At 43.9% G+C, this 18,291-nt stretch overlaps 1 protein-coding gene across 1 annotated transcript in view; it reads left to right on the plus strand.

Moving 5' to 3' along the window:
• Window positions 1-10,921: 10,921 nt before the first annotated feature.
• Window positions 10,922-18,291, plus strand: part of SLC6A8 (solute carrier family 6 member 8) — a 158,170-nt gene continuing 150,800 nt past the window's right edge. Inside the window, exon 1 of the mRNA XM_082264520.1 lies at window positions 10,922-11,139. Coding sequence (XP_082120646.1) covers window positions 11,046-11,139 — 94 coding nt within the window. The 5' untranslated portion in view covers window positions 10,922-11,045. The remainder of the gene's footprint in view (window positions 11,140-18,291) is intronic.

An 18,291-nucleotide genomic window follows, 5' to 3' on the forward strand; every position in this document is an offset into this window, starting at 1 on the left:
CAGAAGGTGCAGGAATGCAGAGTGGCATGAGTGACTGTAGGTCTTGCCAGACAGGGGACGTTCTCTGGCCCTCAGTGCCAGGGCAAGGTCATCCAGAGCCCAGGGTGAACATGCAAAGTTGCCCCCCCCCCCACATCCTAGCACAAATTTCCCTTACAAACTTCCCATCATAACACAATTACCCCCCCCCTACCCATCATCCACTAGAAACCCCCCCAAAAAAATATATATATTTCCCCTCTACCATATTACTTTCATTGCACAAACCCCCCAAATCCCTCCTCCAAGCACAAAACCATTCCTCCCCCATTGACCCCAAATTTGCCCTCCTAGAACAATTCTTACCCCCAGAATTCCCCTTCTCAACACAAACCCCCCCCATCTCCTTGCGGTACCCCCCCCCCCCACACCCCACCTCACATGATACCATAGTGCCCAGGGCAGCCTTTCTTTTTCCCCACCCCTTGTCCCAGCCCTGGTGGCCCTTAATGAAGCAGGAGAGCTGGGTAGCAGCTGTTAAGCAGCAGGCAGAAACTGGCTGGTTTTTGCAACAGCAGATAGGCAAGGCATAGGCTGATAGCAGGCAGGTAGTAGCGGAGTCAGACAAGCCGGGTCATACAAAGATGCATAGGCGAGGGAGAAGTCAGGATGTGGGCCAGGGTCAGTAGCAGTTAATGTAATTGTTAAATCTTATTTTTCTATAAAAATAACAAACAGGTTTTCATACTTACCTGCTCCGTTGTACTGGTTTTGCACAGAGCCGCCCAGATCCTCCTCTCCTCTTAGGTCCCTCTTCTGTGATCATGGCCCTTACCTCCTGTTGAGTGCCCCCACAGCAAGCAGTTTGCTATGGAGGCACCCGAGCCGAGTCACAGCTCCCTGTGTCCCGATTGGCTAGCTGACTTTGATTGAGAAGGCTCAGAAGACACTCATGGACATCGTTGGACAGTGAGGGACCTCAGGTAAGTGTTTGGGGGGCCAAGGGGGGCTGCTGCACACAGAAGGCTTTTTATCTTAATGCATAGAATGTATTAGGAATGTATTAGGATAGAAAAACTTCTGACATTACAACTCCTTTAAGCGGAGAAGCAGTAATAGGAGTAGGCAGTAGTAGAGGTCAGCAGACAAGCCGCAGTCAGTGCAGGTGGAGTTCAAGGAAAAGTCAGGACAAGCCCAGTTGGTAACAGGAATTAGATGCAGAATCACAGAGTCTTAGGACACACGGAACGCTGTAGAGAAGATAGCACTAAACCTGGGTACTAGCCCAGTTTAAATAGCCCATTTGGGGACAATATCTGCCTCAGGGTGCACATGTGCCTGCGTATGTGGGCGCACATGTGCACACACGTGGTCATGAGAATGTGCACATCAAGAACCATGAACAGGGGTCTGCCCAGAGGAGCCATCTTGTTTGCTGGTATGCCCTTCCTGGCATGGAAGAACAAAGCTGCCCTCCATGAAAGTCAAACTGTGGGGTCTTATGAATATAGCTGGCCTTCCCTTGGCCATACACAGATGCAATTCACCCTGGTTGGGCTTATTCATAGAGGTTCTGGTGGTGGGTGATTTTCTTTGGTGCAGCAACTGGTGCCCACATAGTGATCATTATCAACATTATCCTAACAGACCAGGCCACCATGATGACCCCGGAGGGGTACAATGGCCACCATTCATCCCATAAGAGAACAATGGTGCAGGACAATGGGGGAAGATATGGGGGGGGGGGGAGCGTTAGCTGGCATGAGAAAGAGTTTAGTACTTGACAAGTTTTTTTTTAATTTAATAAAGAAGAAAAGGCAGCCCTATTTTTTCATTTAGGTGAAGATGGGCTTTAAGTGTTGATTGTAGCGCAAGCTCAAGCCTTCCTAGTGGTTTTCTGCCAGTTTGAATGAAATAGTAGAAACAAAAGCAGCATAACTTGTGAAATCATCTATTTGTACCTCTAGAGAACAAGCAAGATCTGTACTTATCAGCTGCATCAGGTCAACAATGGGACTGACCTAGAGCCAGGATTTCTTCACATGGTATGACTGGAGGTCAGTTGGATTGAGCCTGCATGGCCCACTGCCCAAATGTGTGTATGTGCTCATTGACTGAGGTGAGAGGTTCCTGGTGTTGGCAGCTCGTGGTGATACATGGACAACTCACTTTCATTTAATGAAACACAATCCCTATACAAAAAAACATGCACACATCTCGCTACGCTCATTGGCATTCACGATAGTTGACTACCTACCAGTTTACACCCATTCTAGTTCTAAGTGGAAAGGAACGATTCAGAGTCTACATCCCTATTTATAGGAGTCACACTTTTTGGGCTGGTCGCTATAGCTAGTACAGGAAGTGAAATCTTAAACATTATAGGAGTAGGGGGTACATCTCCCAATGGGAAAGTCTGTTTCTTTTTACTTCCTTTTGTGTTTTCAGGGCAGGAAGTGAGGCAGATTCTCCCCAGTGTGGACTCCGACAGCAATAAAAACTTAATAGTTGTTTTATTGGTGACACTGTCTAGGGAACCCATAGAGTGTCCTAAACACTCTTTACAATTCTGTCATACCTCCACACGACAAATGTCATTGGCTGAGACAGATTCATGTATCCGACGGTAAAGAGGACACATGGGGTTGGGGGGGGGGGGGAGTAGCAGTTAGGTTAAATCCCACCGGGCTACCGGACTCTCCTTTTCCATCATGCCTACATGACGCTGGGCAGGGCCCGTTGGGCACACTGAGCACATTTAACACCACCACTTTGTGTTTGTGAGTCCTTGTGGCAATACTCATCGTGCACACCACATACTTGGTTTTGGACTATGGCCTACTGTAGCAACAAGAGGTAATCACCTATATTTTCTTCACTTTGAGATCTTCTCTCCCTTTTGGTACACCCATGTCTATCCATCTATATTCACCATTGTTACAGTGTTATGCATTAACTTCCTATTTTGGTGTTGGGTTCTTTCTATTGTTCATGATCACACATTAGTATACACAGAATTTGAGCCCACACTTGTATCACCTATATACCTTCCTCTTTTCTTTCTTGGGGACCTAATATATGCGCCCGGACTCCCTGCGGGTCCCTGACACCACAGTTCCTGGAGTCGACATGTTGAGCAACCCCCCAGCTTTCAGTCTCACAGTTTCCAGACTCAACCGATATGTGAGTATACTGGGGGATAGGTCTCTCCCCTTTTCCCCTTCCCACCTTATGTACTATCCCTCTCACTATGGGTACAATATTAGACCACATTGGTTTATTTAAGTCGCTTTGCAGACTTGGATGCATCCGCCCCTGAACAGTGGTTGTTACCACGAAACGCGTCGGCCATTTTTTTGGATGCACTTCGACCCTATTGACGGCTCTATGTATTTTTATCCATTTTGATTTTAATATACTATCCTACATCAAGTGATCTTACGACATGAAGGAGTCATGTCTGTGACCACAGTACATAATGTGCTATGTTGCCATGTTGGCTTCTCTATGCATATGATTGGCTACATGTTATCTGTATGCTCATAGACATATATATGTATCAATGCGATTATGTTATGCTATTTACTGTTTAATACATTAAATAAATACATTGCCCATACTGACTAATTTTTTAGCAATGCTGTACATGCCTCATATAATTTCCCAACCATCTCCTTTTTGTTTTTTCATACTGATGAATACAAGGACCACTTCCCCACAACCCTGGTGGGTGGTTTTGGGGGTCTGCAGGTGGGGACTTATTGGAATCTGGAAGCCCCCTGTAACAATAGGAGGTCACCCAGATAACGAACCTCTCCCTATGTGAATGAATAAGGGCTACATAGTGCCATATTTGCATAATGATGTCAGCCTGCATCCTTGGCCTCTTTGTTTACATTGAGCTGTTGGCTTGGAAATCTCCCAGTCCAGCAGGTGAATGGGGCCAGGGATTCTTTATTGGCTGGTATGATTTCAGAATGCTAGCAATTCACAAGCCCTGAGCGGAAAGCTGGCATGTTCATGACAGCTTCTGAACACAACTGTCCCAGTTTGAGCACTGTGTATGCCAATGCAGAGCTGGACTTCATTACCACCAGTTTGCTCATCTGCGAGTTGGCAGTGATTATTTTAGAATTTGCTGCAGCCACAGAGACACATTCCTCAATTATTGCAAACAAGAACCACCTGGATCTGCTGCACATGCCGGAACTCTTGGGGAAAAGTTGGAAGGCTTCCATGAATTAGGCGCAGGGTGCTTTAAAGGGACCCCACTGCCAGCAAAGTGTCACAAATGCTATAAAGAAGTACAGCCACAGCTCCTTTGGCTGTACTTATCCTATGGATCACAGGAGTGTCGGCTAAAGCCCGCTGTCGGCTGATGTCACAGAGCCAGTCCAGGTTTGGGCAAGATCGCGGCAATGAAGTTGGCTACCGCCCACATGCCTGGAACGGCACCTAGCTCAGCCTCTAAGTGAGCCGCTGAGAGCCTGAGCTAGCTGCTCCCACCCTCTCTGCAGCCCAGCTCTCTAGCTGCTCTCACCCTCTCTGCAGCCCAGCTCTCTAGCTGCTCCCACCCTCTATGCAGCCCAGCTCTCTAGCTGCTCTCACCCTCTCTGCAGCCCAGCTCTCTAGCTGCTCTCACCCTCTCTGCAGCCCAGCTCTCTAGCTGCTCCCACCCTCTATGCAGTGAGCGCGGGGGGAGGCGCAGAGCAGAGAGCCTTTGACTGACAGTAAGCAGCTCCCCGCTCAGGGAGCACTGAGAAATGAGCGATCGCAATGTTTGATCGCTCAGCTCTCAATGTTACTCATCAGACCGATGCTGCATTCACCTAGGTAAGTATGATTCTAAAAAAATAAAAATGTAATAAAAAAAACAAAAAAAACAATACATTTCCTTTAATACATTGTCCCCAGTATGTCTAAAACTAGAAAACATGTTTTGGCTGGAACTCAACTAGTTCAGAGTTCATTTTTGTCTATGTGCAGTACACTTGCTAAATGAGTGTATAGCAATGAAAATATAATTTCATTTTCTAATTATTGTGAATTTTTAGATATTTACGGTTTATTAACCTGTGCTATTGTTCTATCTACAGAGCAAATGGATATCATGAAGAAACTCTACCAGTAGGAGGTTCTCAGTGTAAATTCAATTGTGTGATTATGTGACTGTGTAGATAGAAGATCAGAGAACAACAATTGGATTAAAGGGCTGGAAATATTTTATCATTGAGATAGGACATTGTATGGTGATGTCTATACACAATATCTGTATGGGAGGATGAAGGCAGGGGTCTTTTTGTATTTCAATATCTTTATTACTTTAAATAAAATAATTCTTACAAGCCTAGAGAGTTTCTGGCTCATTGGTTATTTCTTTTGTAAATAACGCACACCTTCCAACTTTCTGATATGAGAAAGAGGGACACCTTTCAGGAAAAATATGCAAGCTTCCCCCTGACCTACCTCTGACAACCCCCTACCCAAGAGGCAAGGACCCTAAAAAAAAAAATAATAGAGACATGTGCGATTGGTTTCGTTACCAAATTTCAGACTAAATGTTCGTTTTCCGGAGATTCGGATGTATCCAAATCTCCAAATCACAATAGTAACGAATTTCAACGCATTCCTAAATTAATTTATAAGGAAACAATGAATTAATTTGTTTCAGTAGGAGCTTTTATTAATGTTTGAAGAATCCTAAATAACGTAACGACATAACGAACGATCCAAATGTATTCCAATCCATTTAGTTTTTATGTTGCATTAACATTATTCATTAGTATAAAAAAAATTGTACTACATATTGCAATAAATACAGTAAGGTAAAAAAATTAAATAAAATGATGATTCCTACTTATTGTGTTTGGGTTGGATTGAGGCGGATCCATCAGAATCTCCGAATAACAGCATAAAAAACGAATCCAAAATTAATTTTGTTACATTCGTTACGTTATGATTCGGGGATTCTGATGGATCCACCTCCATCCAACCCAAACATGTATGAGTAATCTCCCAAAACATAGGTGTGGGGTGTGCCAGATGTGCTTGGGCACACACACTCTAATCACTACGTGCAGTGCCGATTCCCCCTACTGCCTGGGATTATCCAGTGTTGCCCCCCCCCGCCCCCCGCAATGCTGCTGGCTTCTCTCCTCTCCCCCCAGCTGCTGCGAGGGGGGTGTCAGAATGGAGAGAGAGGGAAGGGGGCTAGAAAATATTTAATTTAGCAGTGCCTTCCTTTTCAAAATGAACACGCTCACTCCCTGTGTTCATTCATAACTGAAGCATTGTAAACTGTGCTTACTATGCTTCAGTTTGTGAATGAACAGGAAGCCGCTCAGCACAGAGCACTTCCCATTCATTCAGTGTCCTGTGCATCTGAGGCTGCAGAGAAAGGCGTGTATGTTTGAGCTTTGGGGTGCACACCGTAATGCAATAGGCTGCGCACACCTATGTCCCAAAATGATGAATTACCACGTTAAAATGAATATAGCCAATTAACTAATTGACTAATTAACTAATTGATTCAGAACAACGAATTTACGAAACGAATCCGAATACATTAAACGAATCTGAATATACTAAACAAATTCCAAAACCAAAATATTCTAATATAACAAATATGATGAAGCTATATGATTAACCTAAGCGCTTGCTGACCGCCCGCAGCAGAAATACTGCGGCAGGCTGGCTCGGCTGCACGAATCGACGTATGGGTACGTCGGTTCGCAGAAACGGTGCTGAGGGGGAGCGCGCGCCGCCGGTGGCACGCTCCTGCCCCCGCTAGGCAGTGGGGATGCCAACTCCCTGGGGCTGGCACCCGCGATTGCTGCCAGGCGCCCGCGGTCGCTCCCCACTGAGAGAGAACAACGGCCAGCTGTTGTAAACACAGCAGACAGTTGTTCTTTCTGAAATGATCACAGATCGCCTGTGATCCTTCTATATAGGATCACAGGTCTCTGTGGTCATTTCACAAGTCCCTTCCCCATACAGTTAGAAAACACTCACCTAGGCTTACACTTAACCCTTTGATCACCACTGTGTTAACCCCCTTCCCTGCCAGTGTCATTATTACAGTAACATTACGTATTTTTAGCACTGATTACTGTAGTAATGTCACTAGTCCCACCCAAAAATGTCAAATGTCAGTCAGAGGTCCGATCTGTCTGCCGCAATGTCGCAGTCCCGCTAAAAATTGCTGATCGCCGCCATTACTAGTAAAAAATAAATAAATAAAAATTACATATATCTTTCCCCTAGTTTTAGGCGCGATAACCTTTGCGCAAACCAATCAAAATACGCTTATTGGGACTTTTTTTTTACCAAAAATATGTAGCAGAAAACAAATTGGCCTAGAAGGATGGAAAATTTAGATTTTTTACATTTTTTCTTTTGGGAATGTTCTATAGCAGAACACGAAAAAAAAAAATATATATATATATTTTTTTTTTCCAGAATTGTCGCTCTTTTTTTGTTTATAGCGCAAAAAAATAAAAATCGCAGAGGTGACCAAATACCACCAAAAGAAAGCTATATTTGTGGGAAAAAAAAGAACATTCATTTTTTTTGGATGCAGCATCGCACGACCACGCAATTGTCCGTTAGGTAACGCAGTGCCGAATCGCAAAAAATGGCCTGGTCATTAAGGGGGCAAATCCTTCCGGTCCAGAAGTAGTTAATGAATGAATCTGAAACGAAACGTTTCCATCGTGCACAAAAAATACGCAAAAATGACTGGTTAAAAAAAAAATATTTTTTTCACCATAATTAAAATATTATAAATGTTGTATAAAACATGTAAGTCAAATTGTTCTTTTATAGGCGGTCTATACATCAGACCAAAAACAAAAAAACGGACATACAGTCAGGGCTGTCTTTAACACAGGGCAAAAGGGGCAGCTGCCCCGGGCCCAGTCATTGTTATGGGGCCCAAGGCAGCTTCCCCTTGAGCCTGCACTGCTCGCAAATAGTTGATAAGTGGATTTGGGAGGGCCCAAGAAAATGTTTGCCCAGGGTCCAATCAATATTAAAGACGGCCCTGCATACAGTATATGCTGAACATGGGACTTCGGAATTTGGTTCCAAAAGAGGGACAGTCCTTCCAAATGCTTGTAAACCCTTCTAAGCTGCACACCTCACAGGTCTACGTCACAATTTGAAGTGATGGTGGGTCTGAGAGACACCTCTTTGGCTCACCTCTTCATACCCTCCAGGCCACACTGGGAAATGGTTCCTCCTAATGAGGGGTCCCTCAACCTCCAGGGGTTTCAGGGCCTAATCTGTAAGGATACCGCTGAGCACCCAAACCTACATGATGTGTGCCAGGTTGCAGGACATGAGGTTTAACCAGGATACCCTGGATACCCTTTTAATTTAAGCAGGCCACGCATTATGCGATTTTCTTTCCTGCAACCATGGGAAAACGCTCTAATTGTGTTGATGGGGGAATCCCTCCCACAGACCGGTTGAGAATCCCTGCTGGGAGAACGCAGTGATTCCTGCTAGCAGCTATAGCCACTCACAATAATCGCATACTAAAAATCCAACATGCTGGTTGTACCCAAGTCGAATGATGATCAATTTTTACTTTTTTGTACTTTTTTTTTAAATAATCTTCCAATTTGTAGTAATAAAAAAAAATTGATGAACAACTTAAAGTGGAGTTTCACCCTAAAATGTAACTTTCGGTCCATCTTCTAGCTCCGGGTCACCTGAAAAACAAATCGCAATTTTTTTTTACTTACCTTGTTTTAGAAGATAATATACTTACCTTACTTCCTCTTCCTCCCTCGGCGGCCACGGCGAGTCGTCACTTCCTGGCATGCAATGATTCCTGGGAGCTGAATGTCATCGCTCCAAGGAATCAATGCGCCTGCACCGGCCCCGACGTCAGTTCCGGTGTTCCGTGAGAATAACCTACCCCGTGAGAAACGCCTACCCTCGTCACTTCCTGCCAGGAACAGCTGAGCAGCGCAGCAGTGCGCATGCTCACAGCCCCGGATACCTAATGGAACAGCTGAGGAGCTGACTAGTGCGCATGCACGGAGGGTATGAAATGATCACGGTGTCCCGTGAAAAAAACCTACCCACGCGGCGGTTACATTAAAACAGCTGTGCTGCAATATGAGTCATCTCCGCTCCTGTCCCTGTCACTACCCTGATCTTGGCTAGTAAATATAAAAGTGGCTCTCGGCTCCGGGATTTATCTTTTCATACACCCGCCGCCGCTTTTATATTTACTAGCCGAGATCAGGGAAGTGACAGGGATAGGAGTGGAGATGACTCATATTTCAGCCGAGCTGTTTTAATGTAACCGCCGCGTTACACACACTGCCGTGCACCGGAAGTGACGAGGGTAAGCATTTCTCACGGGTAGGTTTTTTTCACGGAACACCGGTGCAGGCGCGTCATACCTTGCTAAACAGCTTCTGGGCATACCCAGAAGCTGTGCAGGGATGACGCTGCAGCCCCGGAAGTGACGGCGGGGCTGGTGCAGTGCATCATGGGACCGAAGAGGATGGAAGAGGACGCAGAAGAGGATCACGCTGGCTTCAGCTGCCCACACCTGAGATGGCAGTGCTGGACAATACATTTTCAAGGTAAGTATTTCTTCTAAAAGGTAAGTGCAACTCGGGACAGTTCAGAGGCTATCCATTGTGGAATGCACTAGCCCTGACTGTCCTGGGGGTATTTTTATGTATTTTTTTTTTGTTTTAGGTGGAACTCTGCTTTAAGGCGGTAGTAAACCGAAATTTTTTTTTTTTTTTAAAAACCTGCAAGGCAAGGCAATAATGGGCTAGTATGCATCGAAAAAAGAATCCTTCCAGCGGTGCGCTGCCACCGCAGACAGGGCTTCCATCTTTTGCATGTGTGCGCTATTCTTTTTTAATATACATGTCGCTTGGTTCATAGCTGCACCGGCTTTATATATACATGTTCAGGGTTTGCTCCCCCAATTTTTTGCTTGTTTATTATGTATTCGGGCTTCCATCTTTACCCAGTCTTCCTTTCTGGGTTGGAAGGTCCTTCGACTGGAGGAGCCATTGTTCCCAACACAGGACTCTGAAGGAACGGCACAGGTATGCTGTTCGTTCAGAGCGTATGCGCCAGGGACGTCACCGGCGGCTTCGCAAGTAAATATCTCCTAAACGGTGCAGGTTTGGGAGATATTTACTGTACCTATAGGGAACCCTTATTATAGACTTACCTGTAGGTAAAAATTAGTGAACCTTTCAACCGACCAAAAAAACTTTATTACTCTTTCCCCATTGACTCCAAAGAAATTTGATCAAATAAAAAAAAATTGGCACCATCCTTACTCTTGTGTGTATTGCTGAAAATTGTCTTATTGACACAAAACAGTCACCCCCACCCAGTTTGTTTATGTTAGATTGCACTGCATGGCCACTATTGTATGTTGATTAACCGGAGCCAATTAATCTTTTTGTATAGAGTCTAGATGCCTACAGAACTATTCTTGGGGCTAGTGCTTGTTGAAATGTAACTAGGAGGAACGTATTGGCTGTAGACCTTTGCAGACCTCCCACAGGCAATTCTTTAAATGACAGGTTGGTCAACGATCCCATTCAGCTGTGTCAGATCGTCTTCTCCTCGCATGCCTCAAGATATATTTGTAGAAGCAGTAGCAGCACATCTTGGACCTGTACACGTCAGGTCAGAAACAAATCTACTGTACCTGACTACCATCCAAACTTAAATTGGAACACATCACTCCCGATTACAACATCCTCAATACACTGTTTGGTAGAAGACATTCCCTGCCAAGTATTGGTATTTATTTAAAGACAAGGAGAACTTGCTGTGACAACGCCATACAACCATTCATTCATTCCAAACCACCGTTCCAATTAACATCAGTGTCCTGCAAGATGGGGAAGAGAAAGATGGAGGTGCAAACTATTAGTTATAAAGTAAACTTGGAGGATACGTATGGTAGTAATGCCTCAGAACTAAGTCAAAAGAAGGACCATGATCCCAGCTGTTGGAGGAATGACAAAGGAACCCGGAGCACCAAAGCCCCTCCGGCTCGGGAAACATGGAGCATGCCTTTGGATTTCATGATGTCCTGTATAGGGTTTGCCGTTGGCCTAGGCAATGTGTGGCGGTTTCCTTATCTTTGCTATAAGAATGGAGGCGGTAAGTAAGCATTCTCATTGCAGTGTGACTTTATTTTTTAATAACTTTTGGGATAATAGGAGGCGTAACTACCATATATGATGTGACCTCTTTCCTCTGCTCTCCATCAAATAGGCTAATTTGCTTGCAAAGCATTTTATAGAGGTTCACAATCTTTATATAAACTCAATGTATCCAAATATATTTGCCAAATGGTATTGCCTGTGAAGTTTTTTATTAACCACTTTACCACCGGAGGATTTTCCTGCTTTAGGTCTGGGCCACTTTTTGCAACTTGGCACTGCGTGATTTTAAGTGACAATTGCGCGGTCATGCAACACTGTACCCAAACGAAATTTACGTCTTTTTTTTCACACAAAAAGAGCTTTCTTTTGGTGGTATTTGATCACCTCTGCGCTTTTCATTTTTTGCAATATTAATAAAAAAGAGCGAAAATTTTGCAAAAAAAGTCAAATTTTCTACTTTGACAGTTAAAAAATATCCAATATATTCAATTTTTGTCATATATTTAGGCCAAATTGTATTTAGCTACATGTCTTTGACAAAAAAATTCTCAATGAGCGTATTTTTAACCGCTTTAAGACTGGAAGATTTTACCCCATTCCTGACCAGGCTATATTTTGCGATTCGGTACTGCGTTACTTTAATGGACAATTGCGCGGTCGTGCGACACTGTACCCAAATTAAATTTGTCGTTTTTTTCCCCACAAATAGTGCTTTCTTTTGGTGGTATTTGATCACCTCTGCGCTTTGTATTTTTTGCGATATTAATAAAAAAAGAGCGAAAATTTTGAGAAACAAAACAGTATTTTTTACATTCTGATATATAACATTCCCCCAAAAAAATTATAAATCAAAATTTTTTAACATTTTAGGCCAATTTGTTTTCTGCTACATATTTTTGGTAAAAAAAATCACAATAAGCGTATTTTGATTGTTTTGCGCAAAAGTTATTGCCTTTACTAACTATGGGAAAGATTTGTCATTTTTATTGTTTATTTTTTTTTTTACTAGCAATGGCGGCGATCTGCGATTTTTTTTTTTGCGGGACTGCGACATTGCGGCGGACAGATCGGACCCCTAACTGACATTTTTGACACTTTTGGGGGGGACCAGTGACATTACTACAGTAATCAGTGCTAAAAATATGCACTGTTACTGTAATAATGACACTGGCAGGGAAGGGGTTAACTTTATTGGTGATCAAGGGGTTAAATGTATGCCCCATGCTTACTGACGTTTGTGGGGGGAGGGGATTGTGTAAAACAGGCACAGATCGTAGGTTCAGCTATGCTAAATCCTGTAATCTGTCCCTGTCTGTCACACAGGAGATCCATCCGCTTTGTTTACACAAGCGGGCGGATTTCCTCACTCGATCCCCGACGATCGGGGAAGAGCGGCGGTGATCACCGACTCCCGCTGTGTATGAATACAGCGGGAGCGAGCCTCCGGCGGCGCGCGCGCGCCGCCAAGAGAGGGGAATGTCTGGTGACGTAGGTCTACGTTGCCAGATGATAACGAGCCACTGTGCCGCAGTAGAGGCACAGTGAGCAGTGGTAAAGAGGTTAATCCAGATCATGGTGTTATATCTAGTAGTCAGGGGCGGCACCAGACATTTTTTCTGGGGGGTGCTGTACTGGTGCTGGGAGTTTTTGGGGGGGTGCTAATGCGGCATGCCGTCCGCACACTTGCAGGCCTGGCAAAAAAATGTCGCAGTCGATATGATGGGTGCTTCACTGTGTATTGCTTGTAGTGTGCCACCTTTCTTCCTTTTCTTTAGGCAAAACAGGGCCTGCAGATACACTAAAATAAATTGGCTCTTAGTGTATTCTATGAGGTGCAAAATACACTGCTCCCAAACTTTTTTCAAGGTACACTTGCAAACTGTTAGGTTAAATCAGCTCAGGAGTGGAATACTGTGTACCTTATGGGGTTGCTGGTCATTTTGGATGACCTGGGTATAGTACAGGGGTGTTGCTAGAACTATAAACGACTTGGAGCACCTTTGGACACCCGAAGTGGTGAAGTAATGCAGAGCGCGCCACGGCGAATACTGATTGCAGTGAACAGTGAATGGGAAGGGGTATGGTTAAATAATAAAAAACCTTTGTGAACTTATAACATCCACTTTGATTTCTATGCCACAAGAGTCTCACATATATGCATACACATCAGCACTATCATTTTAGAAAAAGGAAACGCTACCATTGCATATGATTTTATGTGCACTGAAAATAAACAGACAACTAGCTTTTTATCTGAGCCTACCTTAAAGAAGACCTTCAATAAAATAGTCAGGGACTGTTTAGCAACCAGCACCTGTGGAGACAATGAACACTTTGGTCAGAGGTATGCATTGGTGTGCTCAGCCTATTGCATTAGGGCAGGGGTATCAAACTAAATTTAATCGCGGGCCGCATCAGCATTATGATTGCCCTCAAAAGGGCCGGTTGTACCTGTAGGACTAGATGTCCAGAGCATCCCCTACCCTTACATAAGATTTTAAGAGCCTCACCACCATCAGAAGTTAAGTCCCTCACCCTCCCTTACATCACAGTGAACCCCCCTTATCTTGTGCAGCTGCTGGGAAGAAGCTGGAGGCATTGCTAGAAAGCAAAAAGTACAGGGGCTTGAGCTCTCCTGCAGCTGCAGGAGAGGTGCAAGGGCCACATGAAATGGCCTGGAGGGCCGGATTCGGCCCGCGGGCCTTGTGTTTGAAACATGTGCATTAGGGTGTGCACCCCAGAGCACAAACACATGCGTAAATGTCAGCAGAGCAGTGGACGGTGTCAGTAGAGCAAAGGTTGGTATCAGTAGGGCAGTGGACATGTCAGTAATTTTTTTATTTTTATTATTTAAAGCGTAACTGCACTTTTGTTGAGAAAAAAACATTCCCCACTGGGTGATCTCTGTACATTGCAAGGATTTTAACAAGCTTTGTTGCAGATTCCTACCTTTTGTTTTCTGAAGAAATCCCTGTTTGTTCCTCTGTGCTGAGTCTAATGGAAGTGGTTTCATAATTATCATTCAGCTGTGCACCTGCAGGGCACTAATGAGAAAAGCTGCTCTGTTCCTATTGGGAGTATCTCAAAAATGACATGTTTGATGCAGGAGATTTCTAAAATCTGACTTGTATCTTAGTGCAGACTTCTGGAAAAATTGGTGAGCCAATCACACAAGCAGGAAATTATTATTTTTTATTTTTTTGGGGGGGGGGACTGTTTGCAGAACAACTCCAGGTAGCCATATTGCATTGCATTTTCAGAAAATTACAATTGTATATGCTATATTGTTTTTTCTTTATTTTCTGTTTTTTTTTTCCCCCACAAAAGTGGAGTTGCCCTTTAAAATATTTCTACATTATTCTTTTTAATTTTTTAGAAGCCTTGTTATGGAGCTTTGGTGAAATGTTAAGGGTCTAAACAGACCCCTAATGTCTCACTTTTGAGACAGAGAAAGAAACTGAAGACAGAGTTTCCCCAGTCCCTTTCTCTGTAGCCTGCAGTAAACATAGTTTACTATATTTCAGTTAAGAATGAAGACAGGATCGATCAGTACAGATCACTCACTGTGTTCTTTTTTTTTTTTAATTAAACGTTTTTTTTTCCCTCAACAGTGTACAATATTCCAATGCATAAACATATTCCTTGTTCAGTACAATCATTCCATATGTGACATGTATGGGTGATTAGGGGAATCCTGATCAATTACAGATATTATTGCTATGTAGTAACATTAGGGTTTTATAGAGCATCGACATACATTGTGATTACATATACATAAAAAGAACATAAAAGTGGCATATATGACCCAGGCCAGGCCGAACAGCACACAAAAGGAGAAGACAAGGTCAGCAGTTCTACACACGTGTCAGATACATTAAGCCAACAGTCCCAGACTTTATTATATTTTGCAGGACATCCTCTATTAATGTACATGATTTTGTTTTTAAGGCAATGTAATGTTTACGTCAGCCTTCCAGTCAGATAGTTTTTGGGGAATTTGCCTCATCCATAGTTTGGCTATTGTTTTCTCGAGCAGAAAATAGAGATTCATGTAGAAAAACTTAGGTATATTTATCAGCATCGGCATCTGGAAAAATTCCCAGAAGGCATGATTTGGGGTCCAAAGTCAGTGGGGACCCCATGTTGTCATGAAGAAAGTCCACCGCCTGTTTCCAAAATCCCTGCATGTATGGGCAGGACCATAGGAGGTGGTAGAATGTGCCTGGTGCTTGGTTGCATAATAAACATGTAGAAGATTATCCCTTGAATTTAGACAACCTTGGAGGAGTGAGGTATGTGCGATGTAGGATGTATGTTTGAGTCAGTCTGTCCAATAATTTGGGTGAGACAGCTTTGCATGCATCTATTGCCTCACTACAGTCTTCGTCCTCTAGGTTCCCTAAGTCTCCTTCCCATCGTGTTTTTACATCATAGGCTATTTTCGTCGATGAGGGTGTGTGTAGCATGTTATAGAATAAAGATATTAATTTCCGGGGGTCCTCACTTTTGACTACCTCCACAATATAATTGCGAGAGGGATGAGTTATCGATTCTGGGAGCTGAGTATGCATAGCATGACGGACTTGTAAAAAACAGAAAAACATACAATTTGGAAGGGTGAACTCCATTTTCAGAGCATCGAAAAGTTTTTAACGAGCCAGCAGAGATTAAGTGCGAGAGGGAGAAAATACCCTCTCTACACCAAACCTCCGAGTCTGGTACAGTCAGAAATTGGGAGAAAAGTAGTTATGTGTAGGTATGTCTAGATTGACAGAGGCCAGTCTCCATATCTGGCTACAGTGGTGCAAGAGGGAACCGTGTCCCTCTTTTTTGGTGTTATCCTCGATTCCTGCTGCTATAGCCAGATAGGGTCCATTGTTAGTTGAACCCAGACGAGGCATAGGAGTAGGGTGAATCGTTTCCTGTCAGTCTTATCTATATGGAGAAAAACAGAGGCGCCTCTAAGTGTAGACTTTATGCAACAGGTTTAATGAATAAAATTATGCACTCACGTTAGTAAGCATATATTCATGCCCATAAAACAAGGTTCCAGTGTGGAGAAGTGTACATCATCTGGAGATCTGTCCTGCTGGAGCCGAAATCCTTTCGCCGTGGCCGGCTTGTACGGCAAGGTTAGAACCAGGAAGTAGGCTCTGTGGTTCCTGGTTCTAACCTTGCCGTACAAGCCGGCCACGGCGAAAGGATTTCGGCTCCAGCAGGACGGATCTCCTTGATCGGATGATGTACACTTCTCCACGCTGGAACCTTGTTTTATGGGCATGAATATATGCTTACTAACATGAGTGCATAATTTTATTCATTAAACCTGTTGCATAAAGTCTACACTTAGAGGCGCCTCTGTTTGTCTTTGTTTTAACCCTGTGGAACCCCTGGCTTTGGTTTCTGGAAGGCTGCCTGTGTTTCTGGAAGGCTGTGGACTTTTCTCCCCCTGTGCCATTAATGACTTTTAACTCTATGGACTTTTGGTTCGATATGTGATCAAGCGCCTATTAACATTGTGTTATCTATATGGAACAATTGGGATAATTGGGATGCTAAGTAATATAGGCCAATGTCTGGTAGGGCCCTACCGGCCAAATCAGTGGGATTTTTGAGCAGGCGCCATGCTAATTTATGCCTATTCTTCCCCAAAACAAAGGATTTAAGAATTGCATCTATAGTTTTGAAATATTTCATTGGTAAATATACTGGAGTGTGCCACAATTCATATAAAATTTTAGGGAGGAGTATCATTTTAAAAAAGATTGATACGACCTAGTACTCCAAGCGGGAGGCGTGCCCATGTTTGTATTTGATCAGGGCAAACAATGGTTCCACATTTAGAGACATAATCAGCCAGTGACCTAGTTACGTTCACCCCAAGGTACTTGATGTGATTGACTCTCTGTAAGGGTAATTGGGTCTGTAGTTCAGTCTGGGGGGCATGATCAAGCAGGAGAATTTGGGACTTCCCCCAATTGATCGTAAGCCCAGAAAATGAGCCAAAATGTTCAATTGTCGGTAGTGCCTCAGCCAGAGAGGGGCCAGAATCCGCTAGATATAGCAATGTGTCATCTGCGTACATACTTATTTTTTCTTCTAGATCACCTACGCGTAAACCCTGTATCAATGGGTTGTCTCTGATGAATATTGCCAAAGCATACAGTAGGGGGGATAGAGGGCAGCCCTGCCAAGTGCCCCTGGATAGTCCAAAAGCATCCGACTGACATCCATTGGCAGTTGCCTTGGCAACAAGGGCCTGGTATAACAAGCGGATCCACCTAAGAAATTTAGGGACGAAGCCGAACCGTGCCAGGCATTTCCACAAGTAGTTCCACTCTACCGAGTCGAACGCCTTGGCCGTGTCAAGTGTTACCGCCACCCCCTCCCCAACATTGTCATGATGGGCTTGTATATTAATGAAAAACTTCCTGAGATTGAATGAAGTGTTCCTACCTGGCATAAAATCCGCCTGGTCCTCGTAGACTAGGGTTAGGATAACCTGATTGAGGCGCAGTGCCAAGATTTTCACCAATCTTTTAATGTCTACCTGGAGCAGGGAGATAGGTCTGTATGACTCAGGGAGACCCAAATCCTTACGGTTTGGGAATGAGCACGATAATAGCTTCCCTCATGGACAGAGGTAGGGTGAGGGTTTCGAAAAGGTGAGTGTAAAGAGTAAGCAGTTGAAGTATGAGGGTCTCGCTGTATTGTGAGTAGAATTTAATGGGTAGGCCATCAGAACCAGGAGACTTGGATCTAGCAAAACTGGTAATTGTTGTTGCTATCTTCTCTGTCATTAAAGGTGCCTCAAGTGTTTCTATCTGAGCAGAGGTCAGTTGTGGGATGGCGAGGTCTTCTAAAAAGAGGTCAATGGGTGTTGTATCATTAGATGTAGTGGAGGTATAAAGGGAACTAAAGAACCTGTGGAACATCGCTGTTACCTCCGCAGGCTCGGTGATCATCTCACCGGATGGCTTTCGCAGGGAGATCACCACTGGGGGTCTATCTTCACTGGGAGCCATGTATGCCACTAGTTTGCCCGCTCTCTCTCCATGTTGGAAAAGTTTCTGTCTAGAGAAGAAAAGCTTGTTTCTAGACATCTCATATTGAAGCTGGTTAACTACCCTAGATTGCAGTTTAAGGC

Source organism: Pelophylax lessonae (assembly GCF_965119305.1).
Source record: "Pelophylax lessonae genome assembly, chromosome: 7".
Taxonomy (NCBI): Eukaryota; Metazoa; Chordata; class Amphibia; order Anura; family Ranidae; genus Pelophylax; species Pelophylax lessonae.